General features: G+C 35.1%; 1 protein-coding gene across 10 annotated transcripts in view; it reads left to right on the top strand.

Moving 5' to 3' along the window:
• Window positions 1–23,399, top strand: part of LARP1B (La ribonucleoprotein 1B) — a 140,584-nt gene that overhangs the window by 2,590 nt on the left and 114,595 nt on the right. For all 10 annotated transcript variants that reach the window (XM_061384202.1, XM_061384205.1, XM_061384204.1 and 7 more), the window contains exons 2-8: window positions 8,133–8,191; window positions 8,564–8,623; window positions 10,617–10,794; window positions 11,981–12,121; window positions 16,903–17,046; window positions 17,274–17,439; window positions 21,127–21,271. In XM_061384202.1, the coding sequence (XP_061240186.1) occupies window positions 8,582–8,623; window positions 10,617–10,794; window positions 11,981–12,121; window positions 16,903–17,046; window positions 17,274–17,439; window positions 21,127–21,271 (816 nt within the window). In that variant the 5' untranslated portion in view covers window positions 8,133–8,191; window positions 8,564–8,581. The remainder of the gene's footprint in view (window positions 1–8,132; window positions 8,192–8,563; window positions 8,624–10,616; window positions 10,795–11,980; window positions 12,122–16,902; window positions 17,047–17,273; window positions 17,440–21,126; window positions 21,272–23,399) is intronic.

Raw genomic sequence — 23,399 nt, 5'->3', positions numbered from 1 at the left:
CTTAACACCATTTTCTCCTACCTGCAAAGCTCCATTTGTTTACCACTATTACTAACTGAAGAGAACAGAAGTCTTAAATCGAAAACTTTAGTGAATCTTAATGTCTGTCTCACCTCCCTACTTTGAGACTTACACACATTATACATTATAGTCAGTGATCTACCAAAAAAAAAAAAAACAAAAACCTCTTGGTTGTACAATTAATTTGACAGGTTTTAAGACTCAAATTTTAATTGGAGATTACCTTGCTAAAATATTTAACAGTTTATTATAATTAGCCTGCAGGTGCCTTCATTAGGGACCTTAATCTTTGTTGCAGATTAAGCATCTGGTGATTAACCAGGTGTGGTTCCCATGGACTTTAATTTTGCTGATGTTTCTCTGTAGGCAACATTTCTGTTCTTGGAATCTATTCTGTACCTGCAGGAATACTGTTCTTTATATTTGGAGTGCTGTAGTAACTTTATAGTCTATCCCCAACACTGACTCTGTACTTCTACACAAAACTTCTACACAACTTCTATTCGTAACTGAAAAACTTTGTCTAGGTAACTTAGATAAGAGTTTGTGGAGTAGAAATGCACAGCTTGCATTCTAGACCAGATTAGCTACTACCTAGCTAGTTGACTTTCAGCAAGATTTCTGGGCCTTGGAAATGAATGAAGTGGATGTATTTTCTTTCATTTCTTAATACCAGAGGGCCTTCTGTAACCTAGGTCTGCCAGCTTTCTATTTTCCTAAGTAAATTTGCAACCTCAATCATAATGATATAGGAGCAGACGCCCTTTATGGTTCAGAGTCCAGAATAGGTGCAAACTTAGGGGAGTGTTAAATTAGTACAATAATCTTTTTCATTGGAAACCTATGTGATTTATCCTATAAACCAGGAGATTCATGAGAGGGAAAGAGGATATTAATTATGCTATAATATCAGAATTAAACTTACGTTTTTCCTAGCCAAACGAGGATTTACTGTTACTTAATGAAGTACCAGAATTCCATCCATAAAGTTTTTGCCAGAAAGTTTACTACCAGAGATAGAAACATAGGAGATGTAGGGAAGTATTTCTGGACTTGTAGTCATGAATTTTTTGTTAGAACCTGGAGTTCTAACTGAATTGCAAGTGAGGAATTCTTCAGCCCTGTGACACACTTTCCTCCACTTTGGGGATGGTTCTGGCTTGTGTATTGGTGTTTCTGGTAATCCAGATAAGAACCTCTTTTCAGCGAAAGCCCGGCCCACAAGAGAGCCTAGAATAGTATCACTGTGGTCTTAAATTCTGGTCAGGAGACTAGAAAGAATTGTTCCCCGATCCATGTTTAAAGTAATTTTACTTATTTTGAAGACCTTTACTAAAGTCACAGTATGGGATTTATGAGTCACTTACCTTGTACCCATGGTTATATTTTGCATATTAAAAATCAGCTTTCTAAATTTAATTTTTACTTACAAAAATATTGATTTGGGGACTTGCCTGGTGACCTAGTGGTTAGGATTTGGCCCTTTCACTGCAGAGGGCCTGGTTCAGTCCCTGGTTGGGGAACTACCCTTCATGCTGAGTGGTTGGGTCACAATACAAAAAATTATTTTTTTCTTTTTCATCTTTAGTCTTCTTGACCCCCATCAACCTTTTCTCCAAGTGTGTTTCCCAGAAACCTCAAATAAGCTTACTGTAAATCTAATAATGTTTTACTTGTTATATAAATTATACATTAATATGTTTTTATAAACACAAATTTGCTGTTCCCTTCAAAAAGAAGAATAGTCATGTTACCAGTTTATTGAATATCCTTTCAGACCTTTCTGTGAAATTATTTCTAAATACAGTGTTTTGTATGTGTATTTAGACTATTCTCAATTTAAAATTTTGCCTGATTCTTTTATTTTTCTTTATAGTGAGTTTTTAAATTATATTAACACTAGTTTCAGGTGTGTGATTCAGATTTGCATATGCATATTGTGGACTTCCCTGGTGGCTTAGTGGTAGAGAATCCACCTGCCAATGCAGGAGATGCGGGTTCGATCCCTGGGTCAAGAAAATCCAGATGGTGCTAGTGGTAAAGAACCTGGCTCCAATGCAGGAGACTTCAGAGGCACAGGTTTGATCTCGGGGTAGGGAAGATCCCCTGGAGAAGGAAATGGCAACCCACTGCAGTATTCTTGCCTGGAAAATCCCATGGACAGAGCTTCCTGTCAGGCTACATACAGTCCATGGGGTTGCAAAAGAGTTGGACACGAATTAGCAACTAAACAACAACATTGCAAAATGATCACCATATGTTTAGTTAACTACCATCTACATACTTTTTATAAAAATTTTTTCTTGTGATAAAGTTGATGCTTTTTAGTCTAAACTTTAAAAAACTGCAGAGAAGTGGTCTATAAATATAACTGATGTAGTCAGTTTAGCCATTTACCCATTAATCAACATCCTGGTTGTTTCAAACATCTTTATGCATTTCTCTTATATACTGTCTGATTTACTCTAGGATAGCTACATGGAATTGTTAGGTCACAGTGTATTTGTTGACAGGTTGTTCTCTAAAGTGACTACAGATTGATAGTATCAATTTTAGAGTCTGAGAAGTTAAGTAGGCTTTTTTACATATTTTTTTAAGGCACTCATTTACTGTAATAAAATGGCATTTGATGACATTTCTCCCTTAAATATAATAAAACCATGTGATTAATGATTGATAACTGTCAATGCCTTTTCTTAATTAAAACTTTGCTAAAGATTATGGTCATGAAAATTAGAGTAAAATCACCTATAATGTTGCATTTTTTTATTCTCACTATCCAAGCTTTTCAAATGAGTTGTTTTCTTATCAGGAATTGTTTCCTTATAGATTAAGATATTGCAGTAATACTCAAAGTTGCATTTTGGCTCACCAGTAATTGAAAAATGGATATATGAAGATCACGTAGTTGTTTATGTGTATGTATATATGTGTGTATATATATGTATATACACGGATACATGTATGTATATGTGTGTGTATATATGTTGGATATATATACACATATATACATATGTATATACACATATAAACGTGAGTGTGTGTATATATACATTGGAGCTTAAATTTCTTAGGCTTCATCTGTCTGAAAATTTTTTAAAATTAAAGTTTCTATATTTCTAAGTTTTTAGGTTGGCTTTCTTTTTTAGTCTTAGATTTTTATCTAATGACATACTGGAAGAACAGCTTCCTCCATTTTGTTTGGAACATGGGAAAATGAAAATATTTTCTTGGTCTTGTTTTGCCTGTTCTATATGTGTGTATAAAATTATATGTAGAATCTGGTATATTAATACATACACATTTGTCTTATTTCTTAAGTTTTGCATTATTTTTTATAAATTACCAATAAAATCCCATGGATGGAGGAGCCTGGAAGGCTGCAGTCCATGGGGTCGCTGAGGTCGGACACGACTGAGCAACTTCACTTTCACTTTTCACTTTCATGCATTGGGGAAGGAAATGGCAATCCACTCCAGTGTTCTTGCCTGGAGAATCCCAGGGACAGGGGAGCCTGGTGGGCTGCTGTCTATGGGGTCGCACAGAGTTGGACACGACTGAAGTGACTTAGCAGCAGCAGCAGCAGTACCAATAATATAACTACTATATTGTTGAATATAGGAGTTATATATTTATTTTTTGGCTATGCCACACAGCTTGTGGGATCTCTGGAGCAGTTTTCTAGAACAGTCATGGCAGTGAAAGCCATGAATCCTAACCATTAAGCTACCAGGGACCTCCCTAGAGGTTATTTATTTAAATACAGTTATCTAGGGAACTTCCTAGAGGTTATTTGTTTTAATGAAGTCTGGTGGATCTTCCAACCCAGGGATCAAACCCGTATTTCCTGTGTCTCCTGCATTGGCAGCCAGATTCTTCACCACTGAGCCACCTAGGAAGCCCTTTATCTGCTACAATGAACATAGTTTTTTGGCTGTGCTGCTCAGCAAACAGGATCTTAGTGTCCAGAGTGTCCAGTTGAACCCATGTTCCCTGCAGTGAAAGCATGGAATATTAACCACTAGCCCGCCAGAAATCCCTACAGTGAAAATTTTATACAGACATCTTTGTATCTTGTCTTGATTCTCAGATAATTTCTGAGAAATGGAATTTTTTCCTTAAAATGTATATGCATTTTATTTAATTTTTAAAAACTTTATTGGATTCCAGTTGATTTACAATGTTGTGTTAGTTTTAGGTGTACCTCAGAGTGATTCAGAATGTATATTCATTCTTTTTCAGATTATTTTTTCATATAGGTTGTCATAGAACATTGAGTACAGTTCCCAGTGCTATACAGTAGGTCCTTGTTGGTTATCTTTTAAAAGGATATATATATATTAGTAGTAGTAGTACTTTTTTGCCACGTGGCTTGGGGGTTTTATTTAGTTCTCCCACCAGAGATTGAACCCAGGCCCTTGGCAGTGAGAGCAGAATCCTAACCACTGGATTGGCAGGACATTCCAAAAATAGTATATACATTTTAAATGACAGATTACCCTTGAAAGAGTCTACTACTTCATATTCATTCCAACAGCATGAGAGAAATGTCCATTTATACAGGCTTCTCAACGCTTGGCATTTTCTTTTTTGTCAGCACGATAGGTGAAAATTGTCTTCACTTAAATTTCTTAGTGCCATTTCGTGTTTGGCTACTGCTATTTCGTTTTTGAATCATATTTATCTTTTATTCAGATTTGTTTTTTTAAAGCTTATGTCATTCTTTTAACTGAAAAAAGAGTAGGTTGATGAGGTGGTCTAAGAGAGCAGCACAAAGGACTTCCTTATGTTGAATTTGGAATTAGACAAATGTATTCACAGTTGGCGTTGCACAACTGCGTGTTCCCTTTCTGCCTCTGTTGGGTAGTCTACCCTGTGTGGTTAATAGCATGAAGGAGCAGACCAGAATGCTTACTTTTTGTGGACAGCTAGCTCCCAAAGGAAAGAGGGGAAAGGTGCTGGCTTTGCAAGTCAGTTCTTTTCCTAAACTCATTAATCAGGAAACATTGTTTCTGTGGAAACAATTGGGACTTGGGAACAGGAATGTTCTAGGACAGTCTTCCTTTTAAAAAAGTAAATTAACTAAAAGTGCCACTTGGTAACCGGTATTAAGAAATCCTTCTTTCTTATCCCGGAGTATCCAACCACAGTAGCCAGCATAATTTGTCAAATATCTTTTGATGAAAATAAATTACCATATTGGTAAACTATAAATATCCAAATTACAGTGTGTACTTAAAGATACTCTTATCAATAAAATGTCAGAATTATAGAGGCCACAGAATTAAATGCGATCAATTTTCCCATGTATTACCTGAGGAGTTGAGAGATTAAAATTTAAACAAAAGAATTGGTTGAAGTAAAAATCTCTTTTCCTTTTATTTTTAAATGTGTGACGAAATAAAGATCCAAGATTCTACCTTCCTGGCTGCCCTGCATGGCTTGTGGAATCTTTTGTTCCCAAATCATGGTTTGAACTCAGGCCTCTGGCAGTTAGAGAACTGTGTGCTAACCACTGAATCGCCAGGGAGTTACCTCCAACTTTTTTTTTTTTTTTAATTGAAGTATAGTTGATTTACAGTATTGGGTTACCTTCCCAACTTCTTTTAGCCAGAGGTTATAATCAGTGTCTGTGTAGGGTATGGCACCATGTTGATTTTTAAATCAAAAAGATTATTAACTTACATTCGAATATTTTTGTTTGTAAATAACTTACTTGTCATTTAATACTGAAGTTTAAAAGTTTATGTGGTCAGAATAATTTTTAAATTTCTGACCTTAATTTTGTGATTATTAATGTCTTCTTGATTTGTAATAAAACTCACTTTTGTGGCCTATGCTTAAATACTTCCCATTACATCAAATAGTTTGTGTAAGGCTGTGTTTTGTAACCACCAGGCAATAATTTACTTGACTTAGCAATATTTTGGGATGTGTTTTTATTTGGCTAAGGGAAAAGTCTTTCAAATGTTTGATACTGTGTAACTTTCATAAAATATATGTGCTATTTATAGAACATACCTTAGTCAAATTCCAGATAATATTTGGACAAATACTGTTTTTGTTAGATTAGATTTTTTTCCTGCCTCCCTTTTTGTCCTACCCATCCATCATATTTTTTTCTGCATCTCATTTTTCTTAATGAAGTATTTATCCCTATGCATATTTATATGCATGTATACATTTCCCTGTAGTAGTTTCTGTAGACTTTTTAAGAAGAGGTGAAGCAAGTTGGAAAAGGGGGATTTATTTATAAATGGAAGCACAATTGTGAATTTTGTTATGAAATAATTGATAAGCTGAAAATTGTCAGGGTTTTCAAAACAGTGCTAAGTAGTCATATTAAAAATGAAACTGTATTATGGTTGCTACTGAAAAATTTTGAGTTCATAATTGTGGTGGGAAATTGTTGAAATAGGATAGTTGGACCTGATAGTGAATTGCTCATTAGGTTAATAATAGTCTTGTGGTTCAACGGTAAAGAATCCTCCTGCCAATGTAGGGTATGCCGCTTGGATCCCTGGGTTGGAAAGCTCCCCAATGACAACAAACTCCAGTATTCTTGCCTGGGAAAATCCCATGAACAGAGGAGCCTGATTGGCTGCAGTCCATGGTCGCAAACAGTCGAACATGACTTAGTGACTGACTACACAATATGCTTCCCTGGTGGCTCAGATGTTAAAGAATCAGCCTGCAGTGCAGGAGACCCAGGTTTGATCCCTGGGTTGGGAAGATTCCCTGGAGAAGGGAATGGCTACCCTTGCTTGGAGAATTCCATGGACAGAGGAGCCTGGCGAGCTACAGCCTATGGGGTTACAAAGAGGGGGACATGACGGAGCAACTGACGTTTACTTACACATTTACTTGTGTCCCTAAAGTATAAGGAAGTGTAGAGCAAATAGGCATGTACTCACTATCTGCTTTAGGAATAGAATTTCTACAGTTTTCACATTCCTTGTGTGCCCATCCCTGGGGATGTCGTCATCCTTCATCCAGCTTCCTTTCATAATATCTTATTTGAATTTTTCTGGTTTTAACTCAAAAATCATTTTATTTTACTCTGAATTAGTCATTGCCATGATTTATGGGATTCGTTGTTTACTAAATTATTGTGTTTTCTGTTTATTCGACTTTAATATTTACTTTAGGGCATGTTTAACTAGATAATCATCGTGCTAGATAAAAAGACATTTTAAAGCTTCATTTGGAGACTATTGTTATCCATCATTGTCGTCTTATTCAAGATAGGGACAGGTGATGATACTGTGATAGTCTTATACATGCTTTTACAGACGTCTGTTTTATTTTTTATGGCTTGATTCTAGAGATAAGCTATTTTGGTTTTTCCAAAGACAAATTGAAGTCTTCTGACTTATTTTCTGGATGCTTCTTGATGTATGTGAATATATTTATATATACAAATATATTTATATATTATATATTTAAATATTACATGTATTATATATATAATATATGGCTTCCCTGGTGGCTCAGTGGTGAAGAATCCACCTGCCAATGCAGTAGATATGGGTTTGATCCCTGGGTTGGGAAGATCCCCTGGAGAAGGAAATGGTAACCCATTTCCTTGCCTCGGAAACTACATGGACAAAGGAGCCTGGAGGGCTACAGCCCATGGGGTTGCAAAGAGTCAGACACTACTTAGCAATTAAACAGCAACAACATATATATATATATATACACACACACACACACACGTAATATATATATATACACACACACACACGTATATATATATATATATACATATATATATAAATATATATAAATCCCATTGGGAATTGATTCGCCAACTTTACAAAAATGTGTTATATTTCTAATTTTTCCATGTTACACCTGTTAGTGAAAGGACTGGTCTGTCAGTTCAGTCAGCTGTTAATATTTTCTTCTTTATTTGAACACTGTAGACCACTTTCAGTCCATGTTTGAAATGTGGTTGATTTCTTGTTAGGAATTTGAGTCTTAGAACTTTGCATTTTGTTGAAAATAATGACTACGTTGACTTACTGAAATTGCTTTAATTGTTACTTTGTCAAATATTTTAAGTGATACGGCTGTAAAAAACAGTTCTTTGTATTTTTTTTTTTTTTTAGAGCTCAGTTCCCCTCAAAGTATAAAAGCAGGAAAACTCAAGACAAAGAAATCCAATAAGGTATATTTGACAATAAATAATTTTTGACTATTCTGAAAGGAACTCCTCGGATTACTGTGTATTTTTCTCTTCTGTCATTGATGTTTGATATTAATATACTAGAGAATGTAGCCTTTTCCAGATCTCCATGTGTATATGTGATGCTGCATCTATCAGTTTAGTCAAAGTTGTTAATCGTGCCAGAAGCTGGATTATAAGACCAAAGCATTCTTTCTGGGTTCTGTTGTTTGGAGAAAGTTTTGGATTAATTTGGCAAATGCCTACATATAAATGAATGTATATGATTTTAAAAGTTACATTTACTTTTAGAAAAATCTTTTTCTATTTAAAAAAATTCCTAATTTGTATAACATTTCTTTTATTACTTCTTAGGCTAGTGATTTCAGTGATATGGCAAATTGGCCAACACCAAGTGAATTAGTGAACACTGAAGTGAGTATTCTTTTAAAACCTTTTTTTAAATAAAGGGAAAGTATTCTCATTTCACATGCAAACTTTATTTTACTTCAAATTTAGAGAATCACGTTGATAAAGTACCCATTTTTCAAATACTTTGATTTCTTTCATCCCATTGCCTTCATCTGGTTGTATTCTCAGGACCATATATTTGGAAAGGTGGGGTACTGTGATGTCAACTTCATGTTATGCCTACAAATAGATTATTTTTGAAAGTAATGTCTAATTGAAGCCCATTTTGTATTTCAAAATTTATTTTATATACATTTGAGTAAAATTTTTTCAATGTGTTGAAGTCTTAAGTCTTTATATACACATACATATATATATGTATAACATATCAAAAGATGTTCAATATATGGATTTTTTAAAACAGTTTTAGATTTTTATGTTTGCTTTATTTATTTATGACTCTGCTGGGTTTTTGTGCTGCTCTTGGGCTTTCTCTAGTTATGGTGAGCAGGGGTAGAGCATAGGCACAGCAGTTGTGGTGCACAGGCTTAGTTGACCCCGGGCTTGAGGAATCTTCTTGGACCAGGAATTAAACCCATGCCCTCTGCATTGGCAGGTGATTCTTAACCACTGGACCACCAGGGAAGTCTTAGTAAATGGATTTCTAATTTAACTATGAAAGAAGCTCTAAAAAGATATTCTGAAATAGTCTGTCAAAAGGCTTTTTAGGGACTTCCCTAGCTGTCCAGGTGTTAAGACCATGCTTCCACTGGAGGGGGCATGGGTTCAGTCCCTGGTTGGAGAACTAAGATCCCACATGTTGGAGCCATAGTCAAATAAAAAAATAATAATAAAAAATAAAAAGGATTTTCTTTTTAAAGAAGTAGTATATATAGTCATCTGGTTCCATGGTTTCATTTGACACTGTACATTTTGTTATTTGTATTTTGTGCAGTAATATGGGAGTATAGTTTAATATATATGAAACAACTTGATGAATAAACAACATAATAAACTGTATATGAAGGGTACAGTCTGATATACTTTGACCTGTGAAACTTTCTCCACAAACAGGGTAATGAACTTGATTTGTAACTCTTCTCTGTCATGTCCCTCACCACGCCATTATCCCAACCACTGATAAGTTGTACTTAGTTAATTTGCCCTTTCTCCAGTTTAAAAAAAAATTTTTATTGGAGTATAGTTGATATACAATGCATTTACTACAGTTTTATATAAGTGGAGTTATACAGCATGTACTTTTTTTTTGCCCCTGGCTTTCATTTAGCTTAATTATTTTGAGATTTATTTATGTTATATATATGAGTAGTTTGTTCTTATTTACTGGGTAGTAGTCAATTGATAGATATAATGCTGTCCATTCACCTACTGGTGAACATTTGTGTTGATGCCAGTTTTTTGACTGTTAGGAATAAAGCTACTACATAAACATTTGTGTACAAAATTTGCATGGATATATGCTTTTATTTTTCTTGGGAGTAGAATACGTGGATTTTATGGTAGCTATTTAAAATGTTAAATTACTAAACTTTTTATTCCACCAGCAGTGTATGAGAATTCTAATTGCTCTATATTCTCACTAATACTTGACATGGTCAGTCTTAATTTTAATCAGTTTAGAAGGTGTTTGATGGTATCACATTGTAGTTTTACTTTGCACTTTTCTGTTGATGTCAAGTACATTTTCATGTATATTTGCCGTCGGTATATCTTTTTGATGAAACGTCTGTTTAACCCTTGCCCACTTTTTGTTTCCTTGTTGCTGCATTTTAGAGTTCATTATATATCTTGGATACAAGTCCTTTTATCAGATACTTAGTAACTATTTTCTCCTTGTCTTTCACTTGACTTTTCTCTTAACAGTGTCTTTTGTAGTTTTTTATTTTTGTAAGAGTTGTCATTTGTTTTACGATATGTAGATAAGGTATTACCACAAATTTGGGAATATGTTAGAGAAAATGTTCATGAAAACTTAACTCTGTAAAACCTTTTGCAGTGTCAGAGTGTCATCAGTCAAGGCAATAAGAAGCCACAAAACAGAAAAGAAAGAGAAGACAAGGTTGAAAAGAGAAGTGTTAACAATGAAAGCAAAGAAAACCGGGAAACAAAATTAGATGGTCCTGGTGAAAATGTCAGTGAGGATGAGGCTCAGTTAAGTAATCAACGAAAAAGAGGTTAGTTTGTTTATACCTTCATTTTGATTTTAAGTATTTAAAGAGAGCTGTAGTAATGAAGAATCGTATTTAATCAGTTGATTGCTGGTAGTCACCAGTGAGTAATTTGGATTTCTTCGCAACTGAGTGACTGAGCACACACACACACACACAGAGCGCACGTTTATCTTTAAAACAAGAAGTTTGTTGTTGTTAGTCACTAAGTTGTGTCTGACTCTTTTGTGACCCCATGGAATGTAGCATACCAGGCTCCTCTGTCCATGAGATTTCCCAGGCAAGAATACTAGAGTGGGTTGCCATTTACTTCTCAACTCAGGTAATGTTCCCAACCCAGGTGTCAAACCTTCATCTCTTGTGTCTCCTACACTGGCAGGTGGATTCTTTATCACCAGGGAAGCCTAAAACAAGGGCTTATTTATCCCCAAAGAATCTCACTGATACTCATTAGAATTTAGAGTATAGACTTTAGAGAACTTTTAGATTCTTTCGTATTCCCTTTTCCTTATCTGTCCATAGTTTGCCATATTTGTAGGAAATTAATACAGTAATATTCTCTTAATTAATTTGGTAGTTTTCCCTTTGCCCATAAATCTTTTTCTTTTAGTCGAAAATTGTATTGGGCAGAAATCTGAACATTTTGAAACCTTAACTGTGCAATCCATGAATAGGTAAAGATTTCACTGTACTATAGCTATTAATTACACTATCATTTAGTCAACAAATAATGTCAAATTGCTTTTATCTCTGAAGAAATTAGGAAAATACAAAGATTTATCAAATGCAGTTAGATTTGCAGTTAAACTTCATTTTGAAAAAGCTCATTAGTAGTTATGCTGGATAAACTAAAATTTGAGGCAGTTATTTTAAACTAAAAGTGTTTTGAATCAATATTAAAACAATTATCAGGTGTACCCTGTTCTAAAGCCTAAGTATCAAGTATTAGATGAAAGTAGTGTGTATACTTAATATTTTTTATAACTTCTTTGTCAGAATTAAATTGAAGAGTGTGCATTTCACTTAAAAGCAAAAGAATTCCAGTTATATTCTATCATTGTCTTTTAATTTGAGCTTTAGAAACGTTGCAGTTTTCATTTATTTAATTAAAATTTAGAGTCCTTTCACAATTGCAAAGCTTTAATGAAAATTGTACATTGTCCTTAAATGATTTTATTTTGTTTTCTTCAAGCTAATAAGCACAGATGGGTACCACTCCACTTAGAAGATGTAAGACCAGAGAGTCAAGAAAGACCAGGGTCCCGGAATAGCTCAAGATGTCAACCTGAAGCAAATAAATCATCACATAACAATAGGAGAAATGACACACGAAGTAAGTAACATTTTAAGAGAAAAATGACTAATTTAGCCTTAATGCTCATTATTGTAATAACCATGTATACAATATAAAGTATTTGAGAGTAAGTTGCAGATATTGTGCCTCTTATTCAGAGTTAAAGAGTATATATCATAAGAACAGTAACACAGTCTGTCTGTCCACAGACAGAATTTCTCAATAATGCCCTTTGCAGTTTTTCTGTCTTTCGCAGAATCTAACCTGTGATCACACATTGCTTTTACTTGTCTTCTCTTTCATCTCTATTAGTTTGAGATAGTTCTTCTACTTTTGTCTTTTCATGATGATCTTTTTCTGAAGGACATAGGACAGTTATGTGTCTGTGCCGTACCTCACTTTGGGTTTTCTGATGTTTCCTCATGATTGGGTTATGAGTTTTTGGCAAGAATACTGCAAAGGTTAAATGATTTTCTTTCAAGTGTGTAACTTGAAAATACATATAATATTGGTGTATCTTATAATTGGTGATACTAACTTTGAGCAGCACTTGATTAAGATGAGGTAATCCAGGTTTCCTTATGATAAAGATACTCTTTCTTCGCTTGGTGATTAATATGTGATTTGAGGTCAGAGACTTTGAGAATACCCATTTTTTTCATCAGACTTTTCATATAAGCTTTAGTTTCCACTGATGATTTTTATTCTTACATGACTGAGGTATTAACCATGATGGCTACAAATGCTAATTTAGCTATTGCAGCATTCCTTATTGGCATTCCACTGTAAGGAACAACTCCCTGTTATTATTGGTATGGGCTAAAGTCGTCTTATATTTTCAGCGGTTGAAATCATTACCATGATTGTTTATTTTAATGCTCAAATTGTCTCAGAGTTGGCTCTTGGGAGCCTCTTATGTATGTTTCTGGATCCTTTAAAAAGTCAACTTTACTGAGCTAATAATCAAAGAAACTACACTGAAATTACTGTCAAGTCCCTAACCACAAGTTTACTTTCTGTCAGATTTTATTTACCTTTTCATAATAAATTCAACTATCAGATCAGATCAGTCACTCAGTCATGTCAGACTCTGCGACCCCATGAATCGCAGCACGCCAGGCCTCGCTATTCATCACCAACTCCCAGAGTTCACTCAGACTCATGTCCATCGAGTCAGTGATGCCATCCAGCCATCTCATCCTCTGTCGTCCTCTCATCCTTCTGCCCCCAAACCCTCCCAGCATCAGAGTCTTTTCCAATGAGTCAACTCCTCGCATGAGGTGGCCAAAGTACTGGAGTTTCAGCTTTAGCATCATTCCTTCCAAAGAAATCCCAGGGCTGATCTTCAGAATGGACTGGTTGGATCTCCTTGCAGTCCAAGGGACTCTCAAGAGTCTTCTCCAACACCACAGTTCAAAAGCATCAATTCTTCTGCGCTCAGCCTTCTTCACAGTCCAACTCTCACATCCGTACATGACCACAGGAAAAACCATAGCCTCGACTAGACGGACCTTTGTTGGCAAAGTAATGTCTCTGCTTTTGAATATGCTATCTAGGTTGGTCATAACTTTCCTTCCAAGGAGTAAGTGTCTTTTAATTTCATGGCTGCAGTCACCATCTGCAGTGATTTTGGAGGCCAAAAAAATAAAGTCTGACACTGTTTCCACTGTTTCCTCATCTAGTTCCCATGAAGTGATGGGACTGGATGCCATGATCTTCATTTTCTGAATGTTGAGCTTTAAGCCAACTTTTTCACTCTCCTCTTTCACTTTCATCAAGAGGCTTTTGAGTTCCTCTTCACTTTCTGCCATAAGGGTGGTGTCATCTGCATATCTGAGGTTATTGATATTTCTCCCGGCAATCTTGATTCCAGCTTGTGCTTCTTCCAGTCCAGCATTTCTCATGATGTACTCTGCATAGAAGTTAAATAAGCAGGGTGACAATATACAGCCTTGACGTACTCCTTTTCCTATTTGGAACCAGTCTGTTGTTCCATGTCCAGTTCTAACTGTTGCTTCCTGACCTGCATACAAATTTCTCAAGAGGCAGGTCAGGTGGTCTGGTATTCCCATCTCTTGAAGAATTTTCCACAGTTTATTGTGATCCACACAGTCAAAGGCTTTGGCATAGTCAATAAAGCAGAAATAGATGTTTTTCTGGAACTCTCTTGCTTTTTCCATGATGCAGCAGATGTTGGCAATTTGATCTCTGGTTCCTCTGCCTTTTCTAAAACCAGCTTGAACATCAGGAAGTTCACAGTTCACATATTGCTGAAGCCTGGCTTGGAGAATTTTGAGCATTACTTTACCAGTGTGTGAGATGAGTGCAATTGTGTGGTAGTTTGAGCATTCTTTGGCATTGCCTTTCTTTGGAATTGGAATGAAAATGGACCTTTTCCAGTCCTGTGGCCACTGCTGAGTTTTCCAAATTTGCTGGCATATTGAGTGCAGCACTTTCACAGCATCATCTTTCAGGATTTGGAATAGCTCAACTGGAATTCTATCACCTCCACTAGCTTTGTTCGTAGTGATGCTTTCTAAGGCCCACTTGACTTCACATTCCAGGATGTCTGGCTCTAGGTCAGTGACCATATAAATTATATCCTCTTGTATTTTTTTGCTCAGCATAATGATTTTCACATTCATCAGTATTATTCCATATATCAGTAATTTCTACCTCTTTATTGCATAACAGTTTTCTGTTGAATGGATATACTCCTTTATCCATTCATCTGTTCATGGATATTTGGCATGTTTCTAGTTTTTGGCTGTTATGACTAATGCTGCCATCAACATTTGTATACAAGCTTTTCTGTAGGCATATGTCTTTATTTCCTGTAAACATCTAGGAGGGGATTGCTAGGTGGTATGGTAAATGTGTGTATGTATATATAGACACACACATATATATATACTTAAACAGATACACACACACATACATACATACATATATTTGGTGCACCACACAACATGATCTTAGTTCACTGACCAGAGATTGAACCTGTGCCCTTGGCAGTGAAGGTGCAGAGGCCTAACCACTGGACCACCAGGGAATTCCCTGAGCATTTGGTTTTATAGTTTTCTATTGAAGTCTTTGTATTTTGTTTTTTATTTTTAAAATATTTAATTTCGACTGTGCTGAATCTTGGTTGTGTGAGTTTACTTCAGTTGTGGTGGGGGAGTAGTTCTCTATAGTTGTGGCGCATGGGCTTCTCATTGCAGTGACTTCTCTTGATGTGAATCATGGGCTCTAGAGCGCAGGCTCAGTAGTGGTGGTACATAGGCTTAGCTGCTCCACAGCATGCAGAAACTTATACCGAACTGGGGGTCAACCCCTGCATTGGCCAGTGCATTTTTTACTGATCCACCAGGGAAGCACCTTCTACTGAGTCTAATAATTTTTAAGGCATGTTGTCCTATGAAAGCATTGTACAGCGAATACCTGTCTAATCACCATCTAGATTTAGTAATTTGGCTATCTTTAATTCATCTGCTGAATCATCTGAAAGTAACTTGCAGATATTGTGACACTTGAGCACTGATGTCCCAAGAAAATGCAGCATCCAAGAAAATCAACACTAATTCCCTTATATCATCTAAAATCTAGTTAATAGTTATATTTACTCAATTGTCCACAAAATATGACTTATATAAAATTATAAATCTTGCTACTGGTATTTAGTGAGTAGAAACTAAGGATAACACAAAGACATCCTACAGTACCCAGGACAGCCCCCACACTAAAAAGTTATCTGATTCAAAAATGTCAATAATGCCCTGGGTGAGAAACCCTGGTCTCTAGGGTATACACACCTTTACATTTATTTCATTGTTTCAGTTTTTCAAAATTGAAATGTATTTGTTTTTACTCTGGCATTATACAAAAGTTCTATCTTCTCTATCTTGGTCAATGTTTAATATTATAGGACCTTAAAATATTTTTCACACTGGTACAGATTAGAAAATACCCTTTGATTGTCTTAACTTGCATTTCTCAAGGTCAGTGACACTGAGCATATTTTTTTATTGTCTCTTTGCATTTCCTTGTTTGCCCTTCCAGTCTTTTAATGATTTTTTTTCCATCTAAGTCACTGCATGTGTGAGAATGTGCATGTGCATGAGATACATTTGTGAGTTCTGTATGTATGCTGGATATAATTCGTGTATTGTGCTTCTGATATCTTCTCTCAGTTTTTCTGTTTTCATTTCCTTTTTTCTTAAGAAAAGAAAAAGTCTTTTACTTAAATAGAAATATCGTTTCCTTCAAAAATCGTATTTATGAAAATAAGTTGTTAGGGTGAAAACAAGTTGTCTTTTTTTTTTCTTTTGGAGTTTTGTATAGTATAAAACTCAGTTACCTTGGAACTTCCTGAATTTTTAACAGTACAGTTTTAGCAAAGGATCTCATTATCTTTGTAGCATGTTATTTTATTTATTAGAATATCTTCTAATAAGATACTATTATTATTATAATTATTATATCAGAGGATGAGATGGTTGGATGGCGTCACTGACTCAATGGACATGAGTTTGAGGAAACTCACAGAGATAGTGATGGAAGCCATGATTGCTGCAGTTCATAGGGTTGGAAAGAGTCAGACATGACTTAGCGACTGAACAGCAACAACATAAGATGTCTTTTATGCCAGAGATTTTGACAAACTCCTATGTAATCTCTTCAGTTTCTATATTTCTGAAGAATGACCAGTTGCTAATAACTGATTACAAAGTGGAGTGGGGTGGTTACCACATTTTTATAAGGTAAGATGTTAATCATAGTTGCAAATTGGAATGTATAAAAATATTTTTATTTTAAAAAAGGTTGGAGGCGTGAAAGAGAAAAGAGAGATGATCAAGATGAAGTTTCCAGTGTGAGAAGTGAGGGTGGTAATATCCGAGGCTCCTTTAGAGGCCGAGGACGAGGCCGAGGACGAGGAAGAGGCCGGGGCAGAGGAAATCCTCGATGTAAGACATGATTTTTGTTTTGTTAACTTAGATGAACATTGAAAAATGTACAGATCCTCTGTTTTTCCCACTATACCGTATAGTGTTTCAACTGATTTTTGTCTGATAATAAAGATGGTTTTGTATTTGTTAGCCCTTGAGAAACGTCACTTTGGATTTTTCTTTATAGTAACTGTTCTTTGTTTTTTTTCAATCTGTGATCATTTTTCTTTCTTTACTACTTCAAGTGAACTTTGATTATTCATATGGTTATCAAGAACATGATGAAAGGACTGATCAAGCATTTCAAACAGAGCTTAATGCCAGTATGATGTATTACTATGACGATGGTACAGGCGTTCAGGTGTATCCTGTGGAAGAAGCATTGCTCAAAGAGTATATTAAGCGCCAAATGTAAGTCATCAGAGGCTGAACAGATGGGGTAGGAAAATCTGTTATAATGTCAAACTTTAACATCATTGATAATGAATATAACACATTTTTCTAAGCTGTTTATTAGTAAAATTAGAAGATTTTAATAGTATTTTATATTTTATTTCTAGGAAATGTTAGCAAAGTATAGAGAGTATTTTAGAAAATTTATATTGGTTCATGTTGTTGTTTATATGACTCCTGCTTTCTCTACTGAGGTATTTCTCTGCTTACAAGGATATTAGTGAAAAAAGCATAATATGAATGATTAAATATAAGAATTTAAAAAGTGAAACTGTTAGTTGCTCCATCGTGTCTGACTCTTTGTGATTCCACGGACTATTGCCCGCCAAGCTTCTCTGTCCATGGGCTTCTCCAGGCAAGAATACTGGAGTGGGTTGTTGTTACCTTCTCTAGGGGATTTTCCTAACCCAGGGATCGAACCTGGGTCTCCTGCATTGCAGACAGACTCTTAACCATCTGAGCCACTGAGGAAACGAGTGTGTATATTTAAAATTGAACAAGTGAAATTTAGCTAATTTGCAAATAAATGTTTATATTAAAATTTGCAGATGAACATAAACGGCAAAAAATGGTTGCTGTCTTCTGACTTTTTTCACAATTGATTTCAGAATTCTGATTGTTTTTTAACTTTTAAGTTCTCTGTGACACATATTAAAAGGAGACTAATCTTTTTTAGTTCAGACTTTTTATAATAGTTGCTTTCTGAATATTGAAGTTGATGTTAGGAGAATATTGCTTGTTCTATTATCTTTAAGCAAGAAAAAAATAACCCTCTGTGTATTAGTATTGTGTAGGATGTTTTACATGTTTATATAGTGATTTGCATATTAATATAGATATTTGCATATCTAATTTGCTAAAATTTCAACTTCTTTTTTTAAATTCTTATAAAGGGAAGGGAAAGGCTGTTTTTGAAAGGACATAGCAGTTTAAAAATATCTACTTTTATTTTAAAAAAGAAAATGAACCTTGGCCCATTACTAGAAAATAATTTTTGCATCAGCATCAGCCAGCCATCTTCCTCGGATTCCATCATGATGGATTTGATTGGGTTACAATATGAAGCAACATGTTTATTTTTTTCTTGCTTCTTTTGTTACAGTTGATGAAAACACTGAAGAAAAGGGCCTTTTTATGGGCAGAAAGTGCCTGGCATGTGGCTATCAACTTCAAATTATTATTCCTTTTTGTTTGTTCATTTGTTTGTTTTGGTAACTCTTGCTACCAGGTCCCTTCTGAGACCTGACAGTGGACAGGCAACTCCATGTCAGGATAACTGGCCTTCCAATGTGCTCATACAGGTGAGGGAGGAGAACAGCTACTTCAGTGTTGACAAAATTTCTGACCATGCAGTGTAGAATCCAGAGCTTCAAGGTGTAGGACATGATAATGTCCCCTAGGACAGTGGACAAAATGTCAGACACAGCACTGGGCATGGCTTCTTTTCTTGTCATTGTTTAGCAGCAGAGTTTTTGGCAGGTACTAGAGCGCCAAGTTTAGAATGGCTGTTTACTGTTATCATTCTCTGATTAGTGCACATCTAGATTTGAGGAGTCATGCTTTTTGACTTTGTGTCTTTAAGGTTTCTCATACATATACAGGCTTATTCACTCATTAGTGTTTAGATTTTTCTCTTTGAGAAGTTCCTGAAAAGCTTCTTGTACTTGTGGGATATTATGCTAAATATTTTTGAAGAGGCTTAACTGTATCATAGGTGTTTGAGTTCTTAAAATAATTTTAACTGAAAATGTGCATTAACTATTGGGAGATAGCCTCTTGGCATTCAGATATAAGTATGTTTGCAGCCCATTAAAAGTTTTAAAAAGTGTATACTGTAAGTACTAGTGATTTATGAGTTTATTAAGGTATTGTGTTTTTCAGAGTACTAGATTAAAAAAATTAATGGTTCAGAGAAGTTTTAAGTCTAAGAACATTTTTAACTCATGGTTAAATCAGATGTCTTAATGTCTGAAAATTTTCAAATTTAAACATATGTATTATGTGCGCACCACATGCCAGGCACTGTGAAAAGGGCTTTTGAGGTATAACAAAAACCAGAATGTTCATTTCTTCAAGACTTAGATTTTTTTCTTAATTTTCTTCAGTGTTTAAGGAGAGTAAATGATTTACCTAGTGCTACTGAGATGTTAGTTGTATTTCACTGATCTAAAGGAGCTTTGCACTTTGATAGTTGGAAAATATCAGTGTAAAAAAACAACTTGGGTATTTACATTTCTAAAATGAGATTTTTTTCTCATGCAGTGAAAGGTAGCTCAAAGCCAGCTTTCATTTATAGGTAATTATTTCTTCAAAATTAAGAATTTGACCTAAATACTTCAAGGGTATCTTTAGTCACCCAGTTGCCACCCTTTGAAAACTTGCTTTGTGATTTGGATATAGTGTAGGATTGTTAAACTGTAAGCCATATCATTTAATATCATATATTTCTTTTGTATTATTCTTTTCTACATTTCCCCCCATTTATCCTCTTGTTTTGTTTCTCTAGAATTTTGTTCTCATTTTTTAAAATATGCAAGCTGTAATTTAAACAAGTGTTTCTGAAATGCCATTATTAATATGTATTCTTCATATTATCTTTGTATGTTGGAACTTGTCGATCCCACAGCTTGTTCATTTATATCTCCCTCTCTACTTTCCTAGAGAGACAATTAAGGTGTGAAAGTTTGCTTCTTTAGTTTTTTGCCTATGTTTATACTTCATGGTGTTATAGATGTTCTTTATTTAGCTATATTCTGTTCACTTTTAATGTCTTTTATAGTTCTCCCTCTCAAAGGGGAGGCTGAGGGTCTTGAATCATTCAAATATAAAATTGGGTGTGTGCATCTGTGTCCATATATTCACTCAGCTGTTAACTAAACATTGTGCTGTATGCTAGACTTTGGACGTATTAAACAATGTCATTACCCTACCAGCTTAGAAAACACAGCAAACTAATCTACTCTGTAAACTTAATAAAAACTGCTTCTAATATACCATTATTCTCAGTGATGGGAAAAAGTTGGAAGGCAGTCTGTTGACATGTTTAACTTTGTTATTTAGTGTTTAAATGAAGCAAGTTAATGTGACTTTTTTAAAATTTTTTTTATTGAAGGATAATTGCTTTACAGAATTGTGTTGTTTTCTGTCAAACCTCAGCATGAATCAGCTATAGGTATACATATTACCCCTCCCTTTTGAACCTGTCTCCTGCCCCATCCCACCCCACTGGATTGATACAGAGCCCCAGTTTGAGTTTCCTGAGCCATACAGCAAATTCCCGTTGGCTATTTTACATATGGTTAATGTGGCTTTGAAATGAAACTTTCACTTAATTGACTCATTAGAAAGCTAATTAACTGTTTTAAAGAATAACACTCTTTAATTGTTTATGCTTAGGTAAAGCTGATCTAAGTACAAGTTAGTTTTTGAGAAGATAGTATTCTAAATTTCTTTCTATTTGTGTAAGAGAATTTACTAACAGTAGGGTTTTACAGCTATTTATATTTACCCTATATTACAGTAAATGTGTATAATGTTACAATAAATCAAAATAGTTTTATAGCAGTTGATATCTTAAGCAATAGATATTTTAATTTCCAATCGAATAAATTGATGAAATTTATATTTACTTCTTTTTCTTTTCAGTGAGTATTACTTCAGTATAGAAAATTTGGAACGGGATTTCTTTCTTAGGAGAAAGATGGACGAGCAAGGTTTCTTGCCTATTTCCCTGGTTGCTGGTTTCCACCGTGTTCAGGCTCTCACTACAAACCTTAATCTCATTTTGGAGGTAATTATTCATATACAGAACAGTCTGTACTTTCAGTTATGCTGTGAACCTAAAACTGCTCTAAATAAATCTATTAAATAATTTTAAGAAAAAAGTAAAAACATTCTTCCCTGGTAGCAGAGCTGGTAAAGAATTGGCCTGCAATGCTGGAGACCCCAGTTTAATTCCTGGATTTGGAAGATCCCCTGGAGAAAGGGTAGGCTACCCACTCCAGTATTCTTGGGCTTCTCTGGTTGCTCAGATGGTAAACAATCCGCCTAGAATGTGGGAGACCTAGGTTCGATCCCTGGATTGGGAAGATGCTCTGGAGGAGGGCATGGCAACCCACTCCAGTATTCTTGCTTGGAGAATCTCCATGGACAGAAGAGCTATAGCCTATAAGGTCGCAGAGGTGGACACAACTGAGTGACTAAGCACAGCACAGTAACCTAAGACTCTTGAGACTGTATCTCAAGGCTTTTTTGCCATTTTATAAAATCCAAATAAATGTTTAACCTTGGAAACCCCTCAAAGGATTACTGATGTTTCCACCTGTTTTTAACCCACCCTTCTTGGTTGGGTTGAACCCCAAAACAAACTTGAACATTCTTGGGTATTCTTGGTCCTTTAGTATTTAGATTGCTGTAAAAGAGCTTGTATTCTCATCATTAAAATTTTGAGAAATTTTCCTGTATACCGAGGGCTAATTTAAAATAGTTATTCCAGTTGTGTTCTCAAAGCTGTTATTAAATCTCTTGTCTGTTTTGTTGTAGAATGGTTTCAGCATTTTTGGTTTTCCGTTCTCTACATATATTCATAATATTCGCCCTTTTTGCTATATAGTTTTCTGAATTTTGGCAGTCTTACACACTTGTGCCACCTGTGTAGCCAATCTTTCCTCATACATAGCCCCTTGGGACACTGATCTGATTTTTTTTTTGTCCCTCTAGTTTTGCCTTTTCTAGACTATCATGTAAATAAATTATACATCAATAGTTTGTAGCCTTTTGTTTCTGATTTCTTTGACTTAGCATAGTGCTTTTGAGATTCATTCTTGTTGTTTCATGTATCAGTAGTTTGTTCTTATTGTTGACTGGTATTTCATAGTAAGGATGCACTACATACAGTTCACTTGTTGATAGACATATAGATTGTTTCTGGTTTTTGGAGATTATGAATAAAGCATAGATCTAAATATTGAGGATTGTGATTGCTGGAATCTGTGGTAAGTGTATGTTTAACTATAGGAAGTTGCCAACCTATTGTCCAAAATGGATTTGACCATTTTGCATGCCACCATTTTGTATGAGAATTCCATTTACTTCTCATCAGCACATGGTATTCTCGGTTTTTTGAATAATAGTCGCAGAGTCAGACATGACTGAGCATGCTCAGATCACTAAGCAAGCTCTAGCTCTGCAATCATTTTCAGTGAAGTTATCGATTTCCTCCTTACCTCTGTAAGATTTCAATGAAGTTATCGATTTCCTCCCTGCCTCTGTAAGAATCTGGTTATAATTCATTGCATCCTTTTTTGGTCTGTTCATATTCCCATTAAGTCCTTAATTTTTATATCACTGTCTACTTCTATTATAAAACTTAGAGCAGTGGGGAAGGGATATTTTTAAAAGAACTTTTGCATTACTATTATGGTTAGCATTATTGATACGTAGTGGCTGATTTATAGTAAGAAATAAAACTTGTGAAACAGAAACACATAAGCATAATGATTTAGAACAGCATAGGTCTGTATTCATTTAACATTCATTATGTACCTACCACTTATTACAGTAGGAAAGATGTCTTTTTTTTCCTTTAGGAAGATAGGGCTTCATTAGGCTTTGTAGTCCTCATAGCTCTGGACTTCAAGGACTTCAGGCAGTGTTCTGAGATTTCTGTAAAGTGGAAATTGTTATAATACATACTTCATGGGGTTGTTCTAAGTATGAAATGTGTAATGACAGTATCTGGCATACACCTTAAGCTCTAAATAAAAATATACTGTTGCTTTTATATCCTTCTATTTATACTCCTTTTAATCAGCTTTTTCCAATATGTATTTGAATATGCTCAAGTGTTAACTTTCTGAAAAAGCTATCAAAGGAAGCAAAATATTCTTTATCTATTTCCCGTATCTACCTTGGTTGAG

The sequence above is a fragment of the Bos javanicus genome, chromosome 17 (assembly GCF_032452875.1).
Source record: "Bos javanicus breed banteng chromosome 17, ARS-OSU_banteng_1.0, whole genome shotgun sequence".
Taxonomy (NCBI): domain Eukaryota; kingdom Metazoa; phylum Chordata; class Mammalia; order Artiodactyla; family Bovidae; genus Bos; species Bos javanicus.
Note: the sequence above shows the minus strand (reverse complement) of the source record. Positions and strands in the feature narration are given on the sequence as shown.